Consider the following 12,949-nt stretch of genomic DNA (forward strand, 5'->3'; position numbering starts at 1 on the left):
CCCCCCCCCCCCCCCCCCTGCGGTATAGTAAGCGCATCATAAAACATAGTGGTAGTTATCGTGTGCAGTGTGTGACAGGACCATCAACTGTGTGATTGATAACAGCTGATGCGCGCACTTTAGTTTCTATCATGGGTAAGTAATAGCTGCTCCTGCCAGACAGTAAAGTGTACTAAACTTTACAGTGTGGTGATGTTAACACAGCATATCATTAGTGAACACTCCAGCTGACAGCTCTAGACAAAAGAGGACTCATGTTGACCAAGCAAGTGAAATCAGAGAAAGTTGAACCCACATCTTTACTGACACCTGCTCCATCAAAATTCCGGATCAAGCACACTCCGCAGGTGGTCCATGTTTCCAAGCTGTCAGCACAAGATTCCGGCAAGATGAGAGCAGCCGGACTCTGTGTTTCACATTGATGATGCTTGTTTCTCAAATACAGTCAAGATGGACACTGTTTCCAACTGTTCTTCACTTTTTAATGTGAAGATAAAACCATATTATTATCTTGTTACTGCTTTTTACATTCCCCCCAGACACAAATTTAAAAAATGCACTGTGGATTGTTCTAGGTGTATACATGTCTCTATATAGCCTTTGTATAAAAATATCTGTTTATAGCCTATTGTTTTATTTTATTTATTTAAAATGTTACCATTTTCTATCCACGTTTAATTATCTCTTAAGTTCCGTTTGTGTAGCATGAAAGGACTACAAACCTTCATTCCGTTACACATCCTTGTGTTGTATACTGACATAAACTACCTTGTAACGTTGGAATCTGATCAAATGTGAGGGCAGGAAGATGCAGACACCGAGACAGATCAGATCCTTGAAAACTTTCCAATGGGTCGTCAACTCTACTGCCTTTTCCTGCTATGAATATAAAATAAATTATAAACATTTTGCAACATTTGTTTAGCCTTATCCAAAATCTTTGAAACGCCTCCATCAAACAATATACACGTACCACTGAATCAGACTTACCACAGAGAGTTAATTTTCATTTACATTTAAGGTTTTAACTGATTTTTATACTCCGATCCCCTACATGGAGTGATTTATTCTTCTGTGGATGTTGCTAAAGTGCAGATTAAACCTGTCCTGCAGGGCATAGGATAGGGCAATAGGGCATAGGAAGCTGGGAATAGGTCACTTAAAAAAACATGTGTGAATAAATGAGAGAACTCTTAAAATTTAAAGACTTAATTTCACTGCAACCTCCATAGCCTCTTCTTAACCATTGTTCCATCCATTCACAGTGCCTTTGTTGGCTCATTTGAGTGACAGATGACTTCACATTTGTTGTTATCGTAATGATGTTACAAGGCAGTGGCATTTTACAAAGTCAGCGAACAGCTTTATTATCATCAACAATTATGCCATCTCTGGTGTTGATTCCAACACTCATTTGGTTTTGTGTTGTGATTATCCGTTAAACATTGCTTGTTAGATGTCTGTGAAGATTCTCAGTCATCCAGGTCATAGTTATCCAACGAAGGTTAAAGTCAAGGGCAACTGGACTGTCAAGTCCAGTTGCCCTTGACTTTAACCTTCGTTGGATTGCTTGTTAGCTTCCTCCCTGTTTGTTATGAAGAGCAGAGAATGTTTGCCTACTTTATTGATGGCATGTGATAGATTGGGGTGACAGTGCATTTTATAATTGCAGTATAATTTGCACAGATCATTACAAATTGGATATTTCATTTTTCGATGTTTAGATGACATTTCAAATTTGAATAAAAAGTGATTGCCTTAGTCTGTTACCACAAGCCCACCCTGCCAATGCTCTTATTTGTCAATGTCAAAATAGGGCTGGACAATAAAACTATAACAATAATTATCTCGATATAATTTTTTTTCAATAACAATATAACAAATTCTCAACAAATATTCAATAAATGTTTGATTTTTTTCAACTGAATCATACATAATTTAGGACTTTTTTTATTAATTAAGATGTTCATTTTGTTCACTGAAAAAATACTTTTACTCGTGCATATTTGTTGACAAAGATTTTATCATAATTGTTTTGAATGTTCTGCCTGAGATTTGTGAAGTGATCCACTGTTGATCCACTGGCCTCAAGTGTTGACCATAAAGAAGAGTTTAAACAGCCTTTATAGTCAAAAGAAATAACGATTTGATACTTATCTTGATAATTATTGATATTGAAAGATTTTAAACTTTTTATCATGATAACAATTTTGGCCTTATCGTCCAGCCCTATGTCAAAACAGACTTCTACATAGGAGCTAGCCTTAAAACAGCCCAAGATGTAGTTTATTTGGTAAATTTGTGTTTTAAACTAGGAAATTGTATTGGTAGAACTTTATCTCCTTTTATACTTCATAATTTTTGGCCCCCAGTGGTTTGATCCGTTGCGTCCCTGTATCCAGTTACACATGGAGAAGCAAGAGAGCAGAAGGACACTGGCGCATAGTGTGCATTTGGCATTTATTACAAATGGTGACAAACATTATCAAAGTATTGACTATATGAGTGTACATCTTACGTGAACAATACACACTGCTGCTTAGATACAGACTTACCAAATTGTCCTTGATAGCATTCCACAACATTCCACAATAAATAGCAATAAATTACCCTCTTTGTATGCCTATGACACCTATGTATTATTAAGCACACATCTTTTTAGTTTGTTGACTGTAGTATGTTTCCCCATCATAGTCACATTTCTTCCATGCTTTTTTTCAAATACTTTCCACCTCTCTATTTGCATTAAAAGCAATCTCTTCTCTCTCTAAGTAACCAGTTTGTAAAATTCTTGTGCCATAGTCTACTTCACTTTTATGAGTAGAGTGTAACGACTTCCCATTTACTGTACATATTTGACATATTTACATTTGAGTTAATCCCATTACTCGGCATCATGTGAGCATAGACATTTTTGTCTGGCTTCTGTGTCCTCGAAGGTGACCTTCTTGTTTCTTCTGGGGTCAATCCACGAGTTGTGGATGACCACGTTGTTTGGCGTAGGGTCAGCTTCTACTACAGACACCACCCTCTTTTTCATCTTGCTTTTCAAAACCTTTTGGAACTTCTGCCGAGTGAAGGCATAGAGGAGTGGGTGAAAGATAGTGGTTCCATAGGCCATCACCAGGAAGCCCAAACGGAGGCGAACCGTTAAATCACTGGGCCCAGTGCTGAGGATGATGGTGTTGAGCACAGTTATTGGAGTCCAGCAAAGTAGAAATGTGGAGATAATGAGAAGAGACATTCTGAAGACTCGTTTCTGCCTTTCCCGTCTCTCCCGATGTCGCTTTACTGCTCGTCTTAATGCAATAATGACTGACACTGAAGCCCGCATGCCCAAAGGTGCGTTCCCACCTGCCCTGACTCCTGTGCTGCTCTGTGAAGCATCAGTCGATTCTGCTTGCGTTCCAGTGCTCAAAGAGATGGTGTTTTTGCTCTTTTGCTTCTTTTTAGGTAGATTGTGCTGAAAGCGTGTACCAATGCGAATATTCAGTGCCTGAAGGATCTTGTAGTATGTCACTAGCATTACCACAGCTGTGAAAAAGAATATAGGGATCTGTGCTAGCAGGTGATAGTACAAACCTAGCTCTGTGTAGTACTCATTTGTATGAGCCACGGTGACCACTGCAGTCTGGTTCAAAACCTCAGAACCAGAGTTGATAAAAAACCCTACTTCCATGAAGGGAACCAGGAAACTGAAAAAGGATAGAGCCCAGATGGATCCTAGTAAAGCTACAGCTCGACCCATTGTAAGCACGCGGTTTGCTGGCCGCACTGAGATGTCATAGCGGTCCACAGTGATGGCTAGGACGTTAGCAGCTGTAGCTACGCTTGCAAAGGAGATGCAGGCCTCATGGAAACAGCAAATCATGGCCGTGTCCGCCTCCAAAGGAAGTAACACCACTACTGCTGTCAGTGGGATGCAGCCTACACACACCTGGAAACAAGACAGAAATTCAGGTCACATCCCAAATGCATTAGGTTTTCATCTTGAGACTGTTTAGTTCAGGACCAGATAAAACTAGAACACACGTTTTGCATTGATTGTAACAGGTATGTTGATTCTGAAGGTATAATAAGATTGTATCAATCCAGAGAATGCACAGCTAAGTTGCTAAAGGAATTAGTCTTTGTAGTTGCCCAAGAAACCCATGTAACCTCTAGGGTTGGACCCGAATATTTGATTGTTGGGTACACATTCGACTTTAAATTTTGGGGTTTGAATATTTATTTTTATTCCTGCGCACCTGGCCCACAGCAGTGACCTTAACGCTCCAGTTCACATCAAAGGGAAAACAAAATGAAGCCCTGATTTCTGTGGGAACATTTTAAACTGAGTGATGACAATGGCAGTGTGGCAGTTATAGGGTTTAAGAACATTTAGTTGGCTATAAAAAAAGTTAAAAGCAAATTTTACATAATGTCTTGTTACTGTCCGTTACCGGAAACAGTGCTCATCCTGTCTGCTCTCCCTGGACCCCCAACCTGGTAATATATTCCCGTGATCTGTTGTGGACCTGCTCAACTCAGCCTCTCACCCTCTGGACTCTCAGCTACGGTTCCCTCCTGCTCTGCACTGCAGCCACCAACCTGGTTCTGCAGCATCTAGTCTCAGTCTGCCTTGCTCTTCCCTGGCTCAATTTCCGATCATTTCAACACCGCAATAAATATTCGTCTCTTATCTAACTCCAGTCTCCTCCCTCTCTTAGTCCTGCACTTGGGACTACTAGCCTAGCCGCAAGAAAAGTTAAACACAGCCTTTTGGTGATAATTATGTGCCGTTATTATTAGTGCTGGGCAACGATTAAAATTTTTAATCGTGATAAAAGTGCTTTTTACCAGCAGTATTCCCTTTACACAGTAGCAATAAAATATTTCTTGTAAATCTGAACTTAAACATTAATGTAATCAAATCAAATATAAAAGCAATGCTATTTGCCACTGCCAGGGCATTACCTTTTATCTAGCTTGTTAAAACAAGTTCCCATCAGAGTCCACTTTTCTTGGGGGGTTTTCTGAACAGGTCAGCAGGTATCTTTCATCAGGGAGCAGCATGAACACTATGTTCAGTAGGGTTGGGACGATGCATGCGGTCGTGCATGTGTTCACTCGCACAGACTTCACTCGGTTAAAAACTTGAAATGACGCAACGAAGTTGCAGTGGATATTTTACAAGCACGGACCAGGTAACGTTAAAGCAGCATTGGACACACAGGGTGCAGATGTTGGTTTGGGTTGTTTGAGTTGTTTGATAGGCTGCGTCATTAACAAGCAAGCAGCTCACCTGCTGCCGTGATAACGGATCGCGGGTGGAAAAATATGGAAAAAAGATGACAGCGTAGTCTGCCAAATCTCCTCTCCACTGCTTATTTGGGTGGGTTGATTGTTAATTACTGGCGAAGCTCACATATGACATTCAGGGCAGCCCTAGTAACCACAGAATGGAGGTGGTAGTAGCAGCATGCTTTTATTTAATGAATAGGCCAAATGTTTACTGTCAACCTAATTTGGAGAAGTTTACAGTGGTGATTCAACTGACAAAATTACATTTAGGGGCAGCACTAGTATTGTACATAATCAAACTTGATTGTGGTGGATTTGCCGAAATGGTAGCAGTGCTAAGGATTTTTTTTGTAGTACCTAAGTCTCAGTATCCAACCACTTGATGTTAAATCCCTGTTAGTAATGGTAAATGGACTGTATTTGTATAGTGCCTTTCTAGTCTTCCGGACTACATGTCACAATCACCCTATTCACACACACTCACAAGTTGATGGTACACCCTTTAACCTTTGGGGTTAAGTATTTTGCCCAAGGACATGTGGACATGCTGGGGGAAGCTGGAGATTGCACAGCAAATCTTCCATGTATTGGGCGATCTGCCCCATAATGAGGTTAGGACTCACCAACACATCGACCACATGCAGGTTCATGGTGATTATGTTGGACACAGAGCTGATGAGGTTCTGTTTCATACAGTAGAGGATGAGCACAGTGAGGTTTGAGCTCAAGCCCAAAACTATCTCCAAAAGCAGGAAACCTGTCAGAGAAACCTACCAACAGAAAAAACATGGTGGCATTTAGTGTGACATTCAATTTCATTTTCATTTTCATACTCTATATAATAATGCATGATAATAATGTGGAAGATTTCATTTATACTTACTTTAGACTCATTTTATACACAAGATTAGGGATGCACCGATGCCGATACCAGTACTCAGGTCTCGGCCTGATACTCGTACTCGTAGAATTACTCCGATACGACTGCACTCGATACCTTTTTACGGCATTGTGACCTTAGCCAGGCTAACGTGTGAGTAGGAAATGTCGGAAGTGAAGCAATGTCAGGCGTTTGGAGATTATTTAAAATAAGCAATGATGACAAAACTAGAGCAGACTACAAAATATGCTCTGCTAAATTGTCAAGAGGAGGGGTGAAAAATAGCTCATTTAACACAAGCAATTTGATTAAACATCTAAAGAACCAACATGACAGAGTGCAAGGAGTTTGCTAATGCTAGCACAGGGAAACTACGACAACCAACGTTGGAGCAAACGCTGGAGAAGACCGAGAAAATATCCAGAGACAACCCACGGGCTCTTACCCAGTTCATTGCTCTTGATGACCAGCCTTTGTCAGTTGTAGATAATGATAAATCTTAGTGTACGTGAGCCAAAGTATGAAATTCCCAGTCGTCACCACATTACAGACACCGCATTACCGAAGCTGCATGACTTTGTAAAAAAGCATATCAGCAACCTGTTGCAGGACATCTTGGCCTTCAGCTTCACCACTGATATTTGGACCAGCAGTGTCAGCCCAATGTCTCCCATCAGTTTAACTGCGCAGTGGATTGGTGGAGATTTTACTGCGCAGAGAGTCGTTCTACAAGCAAAGCGCTATCAGGGTTCGCACACTGGCCAAGCCATAACAGGTGCGTTTGATGATATGCTTCAGGCGTGGGGCATTCTGAAAATTTCTGTTCACGTTGTGCTTCGGGACAAGGCCAAAAACACGATCAAGGCTATGAGTGATGCTGGTGTCCGTAGCCTGCCGTGTGCCGCTCACACCATCCAGCCGGTTGTTAACGAGGGCCTTTTAGCTCAGCGAATTGTTGCTGATGCGGTGGCAGTCGGACGTAGAATAGTTGGACATTTTCAACATTCTGCCTTAGCCTACTCCCGCCTGGAAGACATTCTTTTGCAGCTCAACATGCCAATAAGGAGACTCCAGCAAGACGTGCAGACCCGCTGGAATAGCACATACTATATGGTGCAATCGCTCATCGAGCAGAAGAAGGCTGTGGGAATATTTGGGTCAGAATATGAACTCCCAGACAATTTCACCGCTCACCAGTGGACGCTTAGAAAAGACTTTATCTGTTCTTGCTCCGTTTGAGGAGTTAACCCGAAAAGTGAGCTCCTGTGATGCTTTGGCTTCAGATGTGATCCCTGCAGTCACTGTGCTTCAGAAACTTTTGACCAAAGAAACAGACGAGGACCACGGCATCAAAACAATGAAGGGAACCTTATTTGCAGCTGTCAAGAGACGCTTCACTGACACGGAAAAAAACCCACTCTACTGCATTGCTACAGTACTCGATCCGAGGTAAAGTGTGTGCGTGAGTGCGTTGATTATGTGATGAGAAAATTATGAAAAGAAAATGTTATTATGATATTAACCTAAATAATCTATAACATTTATGAAGAGATTTTCCGACATTCATTATTTACTATTTCAAATGAGCTTGTCTGCCAACAGCTAAAATATAATTCTCTGATTTAGGTATAAAGATCGTTTTTTTTTTTTCAAGCAAAAACACTGCCACAGAGGCCAAAGAGATGGAGGAGAGGCAGACAAGCAGGAAGGTCTGGGGGAACACCTGCAAGAAAGATACGCAAGGCCCAGGCCAGCAGCACTCTGGACAGTGTGTTTGATGAGATAGTAGATGCGCAAGCATTGACATCACTGAGCACTGCACCCATTGGTGCTGCCATTCAGTTAGAGACATACCTTGGAGAGAACACAACTTCTCGGGAAGACAATCCACTTCAGTATTGGAGCGTTAACAAAGTGCGGTTTCCCACTCTCGCCCAAATGTCACGGAGATACCTCTCAGCACCATGCAGTAGTGTGGAAAGTGAAAGGCTATTTAGCTCAGTGTAACATATTGTGGATGAAAACAGAAACAGGCTGATGCAGAGAAGCTTCTTTTCATCAAAAAGAACCTGCCCCTCACTTTTCCAAAAAAGGCTTAATCCTTACAGACAGCACTTACATATGATAACATACAGTGTCCTTTGATTTGTTCTTCGACAGTTTGTATGTTTAGTTGTACTGAAATCCACTGTGTTCCTAGTTAAATTTATGTGGAATGGGTAGCAGACAATGTCATGTTTCGTCAGGAAAAGTTGAATGTTAAAATGACAGCAACAGCAACAAGATGTATTTATTAGAGTTAGGTGAGAGCAAAACATGCAAATAAAACTAACAAATTGTAAGAACTGTAATGATATTATTAAGTTCTCATATTGATACTCGGTATCGGCAAGTGCCCAGATGTAAGTACTTGTATTTGGTCTGAAAAAAAGTGGTATCGGTGCATCCCTACACAAGATGTTGTATCCAAAAACCAAATTCCCAAACCATTAATGAACAGTTTCCAGTTACCTGAAAATATCATTTACTGTACCTTGGAAGATCTGTATGGATTGACATGCTAACAAAAAATATTTTAGCATTTTATCAAACTAAATTATTTAAATTGATGTGATTGAAAAAGCCATCTGAGAAGTGTGTGCATTGCATTACCTGAAAGCTGATGGGGTAGACGGCCTCAGAGGAGGTCACATCAAGGTCATAGGGATCAGCAGTGTCAAGTACCGTCATGTTGCTCATGGTGGCTACGGAGATCAGCATTGGGGATGTGTGCATTATCCTGATGGGAGGAAGAGGCCTGGAATGTAATTTGTGCAAAAAAGATTTATTTATTAAATAAACATTAAAAGCATGTTATGTACTAACAGATTATTTTTTCAACCAGAGATTTGTTAAGCTGTCAAGCTTTTGCTTTTGGTGAAGAACATACTGTTGATCAGCAATGAGGGTAGGGTAAGGTTTACAAGAGATAATGGGCTACTAATGATATGGCTTTCACTATGACATTGCTGCTCCAGAATATGTCTGTGAAGATTTTTAGTCGTCCATGTCTATCCAAGGTGGGTTAAAAGCAAGGACAACTGGACTTGGTTGAACACTTTTTGCCTCTCATCCAAAAGGCATCCTCAGTAACAACAGAAGTAACCTCAGCACATACCAAATTGGTGAACTGCTGGACTTCAGACTGAACACCACCTATTTCCAGAACGATGGGGTATTCTACAGACAGAAGCTTGGCTGTACCATTGGCTCACCAGTATCTCCTATTCTGGCCAATTTATACGTGGAAGAAGTAGAAAGCAGAGCCCTGCACTCCAAGTCCACACAAGAGGATTTTAGCAACAGTTTGTCCTTCTTGGACTGTGCCATACAAATTGAAGAGGACAGGAGCTTCCATCTTGGAGTATGTAGGAAACCAACACCGAGACCAGTGCTTAGTCTTAGTCTCACCACCCACTGGAACATAAGCTGGGGCTTATCAGAACCTTGCGCCATCAAGCTGATAACCTACCAACAACAGCCCAAGCATAAGAGAAGGATCTTAAACACCTTTAAAGATGCAATCAAAGCTTATGGATATCCAAACTTTACCTTTGTGAACATTACACAATCCAGGAGCAACACTACAGGTGATGGGGAAAAGAAGAGTAAACGCAATCTTGATTCCATACAATGCACATATTCTGGATAGGGAGAGGACCATCTCTCAACATGTGAGGAAGGCTGAGACACCACTTATCCCCCAGTTACAATGATGTCCTTTCATCTCTTCCCTGAAGATTGAATGCTCACACTGGTCCTCATGTGACAATGGCAACAATAGCTGTTAAGACTTCAGGTGACTGTTACAACCACAACAGCCAGCAGCACTAACAAACCAAGCAGTATCCATCACCTAGATAACAACCCCACCGAGGTTAAATAGCTGGGAATCCCTGTCAGTCAGTCAGTCAGTCAGAACTGAAGAAGCCTCTTGGATGATAGGTGATACGTCTTCGAGTATCTTCAACCATGTCCAGTTGCCCATGACTTTATCCCACCTAAACTGCTCCAGAATAATTTAAGATCTATGTTTTTTTGATTTTGACTAAAATCTTTACTAAACTTTATTAAAATGGCAAAAAGGAAATTAAGAAAGATGTTGCTATACTTATTCAAGTCATCATACATCATCTGACAAAGAACTGCTCAGCATGTCTGTCATACAAAGTTACTTTTACCTTAATCAAATTTCAGGTTTTAAGGGAAAATTTTGTTTGAGATAGATAGCAGAAGTGTGAGATTGATATTATTATACGCGGTGCTTTATTGTCAATGTTGAGTTGCAGTGTTTCCCCTAGGATTTTTTTCCAATTACAAGTGTCGCGGAGTGGCCATGTTACGGATATATGGTGTTGTCATCGACGCAACGCACCAATTTTTGCCTGTTAATGTTCGTCAACTGTGAAATACATCAAAAGTTTTGCCAGAGTCCGTTTAATTTTTGCCAGATTCTGTGTTTTCTGTTAAAATTTTTCTGAATTCTGTGTTTTACAATTTAAGCACCTTTTGTCATCAGAATGTGTGTAATAATGTGGTGAATAAAATTTCAACAATTCAACAAGAAAATATTACAAATTGTTTCATGAAAAGACTATAAATTCAAATGTGCAATTATTTATGGAGACCGGTCACAATAAATGTAGGCTAGGCTACTGCAACAGCAGGATGTTAAAACAGGCTATTATAATATTATTTGATAGGGGACAATTCAGAAAGAATGTATTGTTGTATCGTGAATTGTCCCCTATCAAACAGGCTTGATAGCCTCCATATACTGCAGAACACAGGATATAAGTGGGACGACGCTACTCTCACGTGGGCAGCGTGTATCCTTGTTTAAAGCCTGACCAACTGTATGTTTAAAAAAATTTTAACAGATAATCTGACTCCGCCCACACAGCCACGAAATCTACAACGAGCTGGGCAAGCGTCTTTCATCTGCTGGTGTGGTTTCACTTCAAGTTGGCTCTTGCTAGTGTGGCGTCTTCTATATGGCGGTGTGTGTGTCAGTGCGGAGGAGCCACTAAGCCCCACCCGCACTGAAACGACGACAGAGAGGACAGAAGCAGCTCCGATAAACACCAGAACAATGTTGCACAACTAAAGTTAAAAACAATTTTACTTTAAGGTGACGAGTGAGAAGCAAATTCCCTGTGTGTGTTTGTGTGTGTGTGTGTGTGTGTGTGTGAAAAGGGCTGGATTTTTTTTAATACAGCCTAATTATATATATATTTCTGTCATTCTTCCAGTGGGGACTTGGGGTCATTTGGTAAAAACAATGGTAGGGGAAACACTGTGTTGTGCGTGCCATAATTAGCAGTTTGTGTTGGGCATATTGGTTTTGACACCAGAGTACATATGCTATGACAAAGAGCAGACAAGTCATGGATGCTTCAAACTAATTGAACAGTGTATGAAACCCCTTCCTCCCACACCTTACCAACGTTGGTACTAGGGGAATGAGTGAAACAAATTTTTTCCAAACCGAGACAATTCCGGAGGCACACCCTTTTTTCACCAGAGATTTACCAGGTGTCTGAAGGTCTGAACTTCTCTCAAGATCTTTTTTCATTCACCATCTGCCCAGCAGACAAGCCATTTAAGAACCCTGGTTTGTGGATCATGGGTCCCCTATGGTTTGCACTAAAGAAAACTGACTGCAGGCTTTAACTCACCACTCCCTCCCAGCACTGTCCTCTCCAGCTTAGCAGCAAAATAGTAACTATAAAAAACTTGGAGTACATTAAACCATCCCATCATATTCTGACATGACAAGGTCAATCTTCACTTGATCGACTTTATTTGCTCCATTCTGTCTGTGAACTTATCAAACTTTGACGGACAGTGTAAAGTCTTCCGTGAGCTTTAGCTTTTGGGATACTAGCTCAACTCAGGCAAAGAGAAAACTCTGTTTGTAGAACACAGAAAGCAACACACACCAGCCCCTTTGTTGGGGGGCATGTGCTTTGCAACATCAGTGCAGTGCACTAAGATCAATGCTTTCTTTCATGGTTAGCTCTGTCTCGTCATTGTCCTTTGTGCTTCAACTGTTGCCTCCAGTTTCATCCTCGCCTGAAAATGATGCCAGTGCCAGAAAAATCTTCCTCTCACCACTTTTCAGGTATTGTACGTCTTTCACACTCGTGTCTTTACCTCTCTAGAAAAGGTAAAGGTCCTGATATGGTCCATTGCGCCATATATCAGACCATGTCAGGTTTCATATTCCAGACAACGGTGAAGGGAGAAGGTAGAGAAGAAAGAATATAGGGGAGGATTCAAGAGAAATAGTAAACAAGCTTGTGTAGTTGTTCTTCTGGACTCGACCAGTCAAACCCTTCAGTTTCCTGTGATCCAAAGGTGGACAGAGTTGCACCAAAGATCAGCGATGTAGGTCATGTTTGGAGACCACTCAAAGACACTAATCTCTTGACTCTTGGACATTCACAGCCTTCTTACTCCAGCTTTATCCTTCACAGACTGTGAGATATTAACTGATTGAAGCAGATAATTTAATTTCCCTTCTTCATCACCATCGTCATCATCTTCCCTTGCATTCTTCCTCAATCACATTCCATCTTTAATCCTACAAAGGAAAAGGATAGAAGATTTCAGTAAAATAGTATGAAAGAAAGACATTTGTCACATTAAAATCAGATTGTTCCCCTCTAGTCTGTTGTATAATATGTCTCCCTCCTAATCTTGAATCATTTATCATCCCAAAACAGTGCTCATCTTTTTGCTTGT

At 40.9% G+C, this 12,949-nt stretch overlaps 2 protein-coding genes across 3 annotated transcripts in view; one reads left to right on the forward strand and one right to left on the reverse strand.

Annotated features, from left to right (window-relative positions):
- LOC123984592 (conserved oligomeric Golgi complex subunit 5-like) overlaps positions 1–12,949 on the forward strand; it is a 64,614-nt gene that overhangs the window by 18,234 nt on the left and 33,431 nt on the right. Inside the window, exon 7 of one of the 2 annotated variants that reach the window (XM_046071547.1) lies at positions 4,452–4,686. The exons of the other annotated variant lie outside the window; for it this stretch is intronic. Within the exon in view, the coding sequence (XP_045927503.1) occupies positions 4,452–4,492 (41 nt within the window). The 3' untranslated portion in view covers positions 4,493–4,686. Of the gene's footprint in view, positions 1–4,451; positions 4,687–12,949 lie in introns of those variants that run through there. 2 annotated transcript variants of the gene reach the window in all.
- LOC123984591 (G-protein coupled receptor 22-like) lies at positions 2,484–12,121 on the reverse strand. The gene is made up of 4 exons (XM_046071545.1): positions 11,881–12,121; positions 8,816–8,960; positions 5,907–6,053; positions 2,484–3,937 (listed from the first exon to the last, which is right to left on the reverse strand). The coding sequence occupies exons 2-4, from the start codon at positions 8,936–8,938 to the stop codon at positions 2,885–2,887; spliced, it is 1,323 nt and encodes a 440-aa protein (XP_045927501.1). The 5' UTR covers positions 8,939–8,960; positions 11,881–12,121; the 3' UTR covers positions 2,484–2,884.

This window comes from Micropterus dolomieu, linkage group LG16 (genome assembly GCF_021292245.1).
Source record: "Micropterus dolomieu isolate WLL.071019.BEF.003 ecotype Adirondacks linkage group LG16, ASM2129224v1, whole genome shotgun sequence".
In the NCBI taxonomy this organism is placed as follows: domain Eukaryota; kingdom Metazoa; phylum Chordata; class Actinopteri; order Centrarchiformes; family Centrarchidae; genus Micropterus; species Micropterus dolomieu.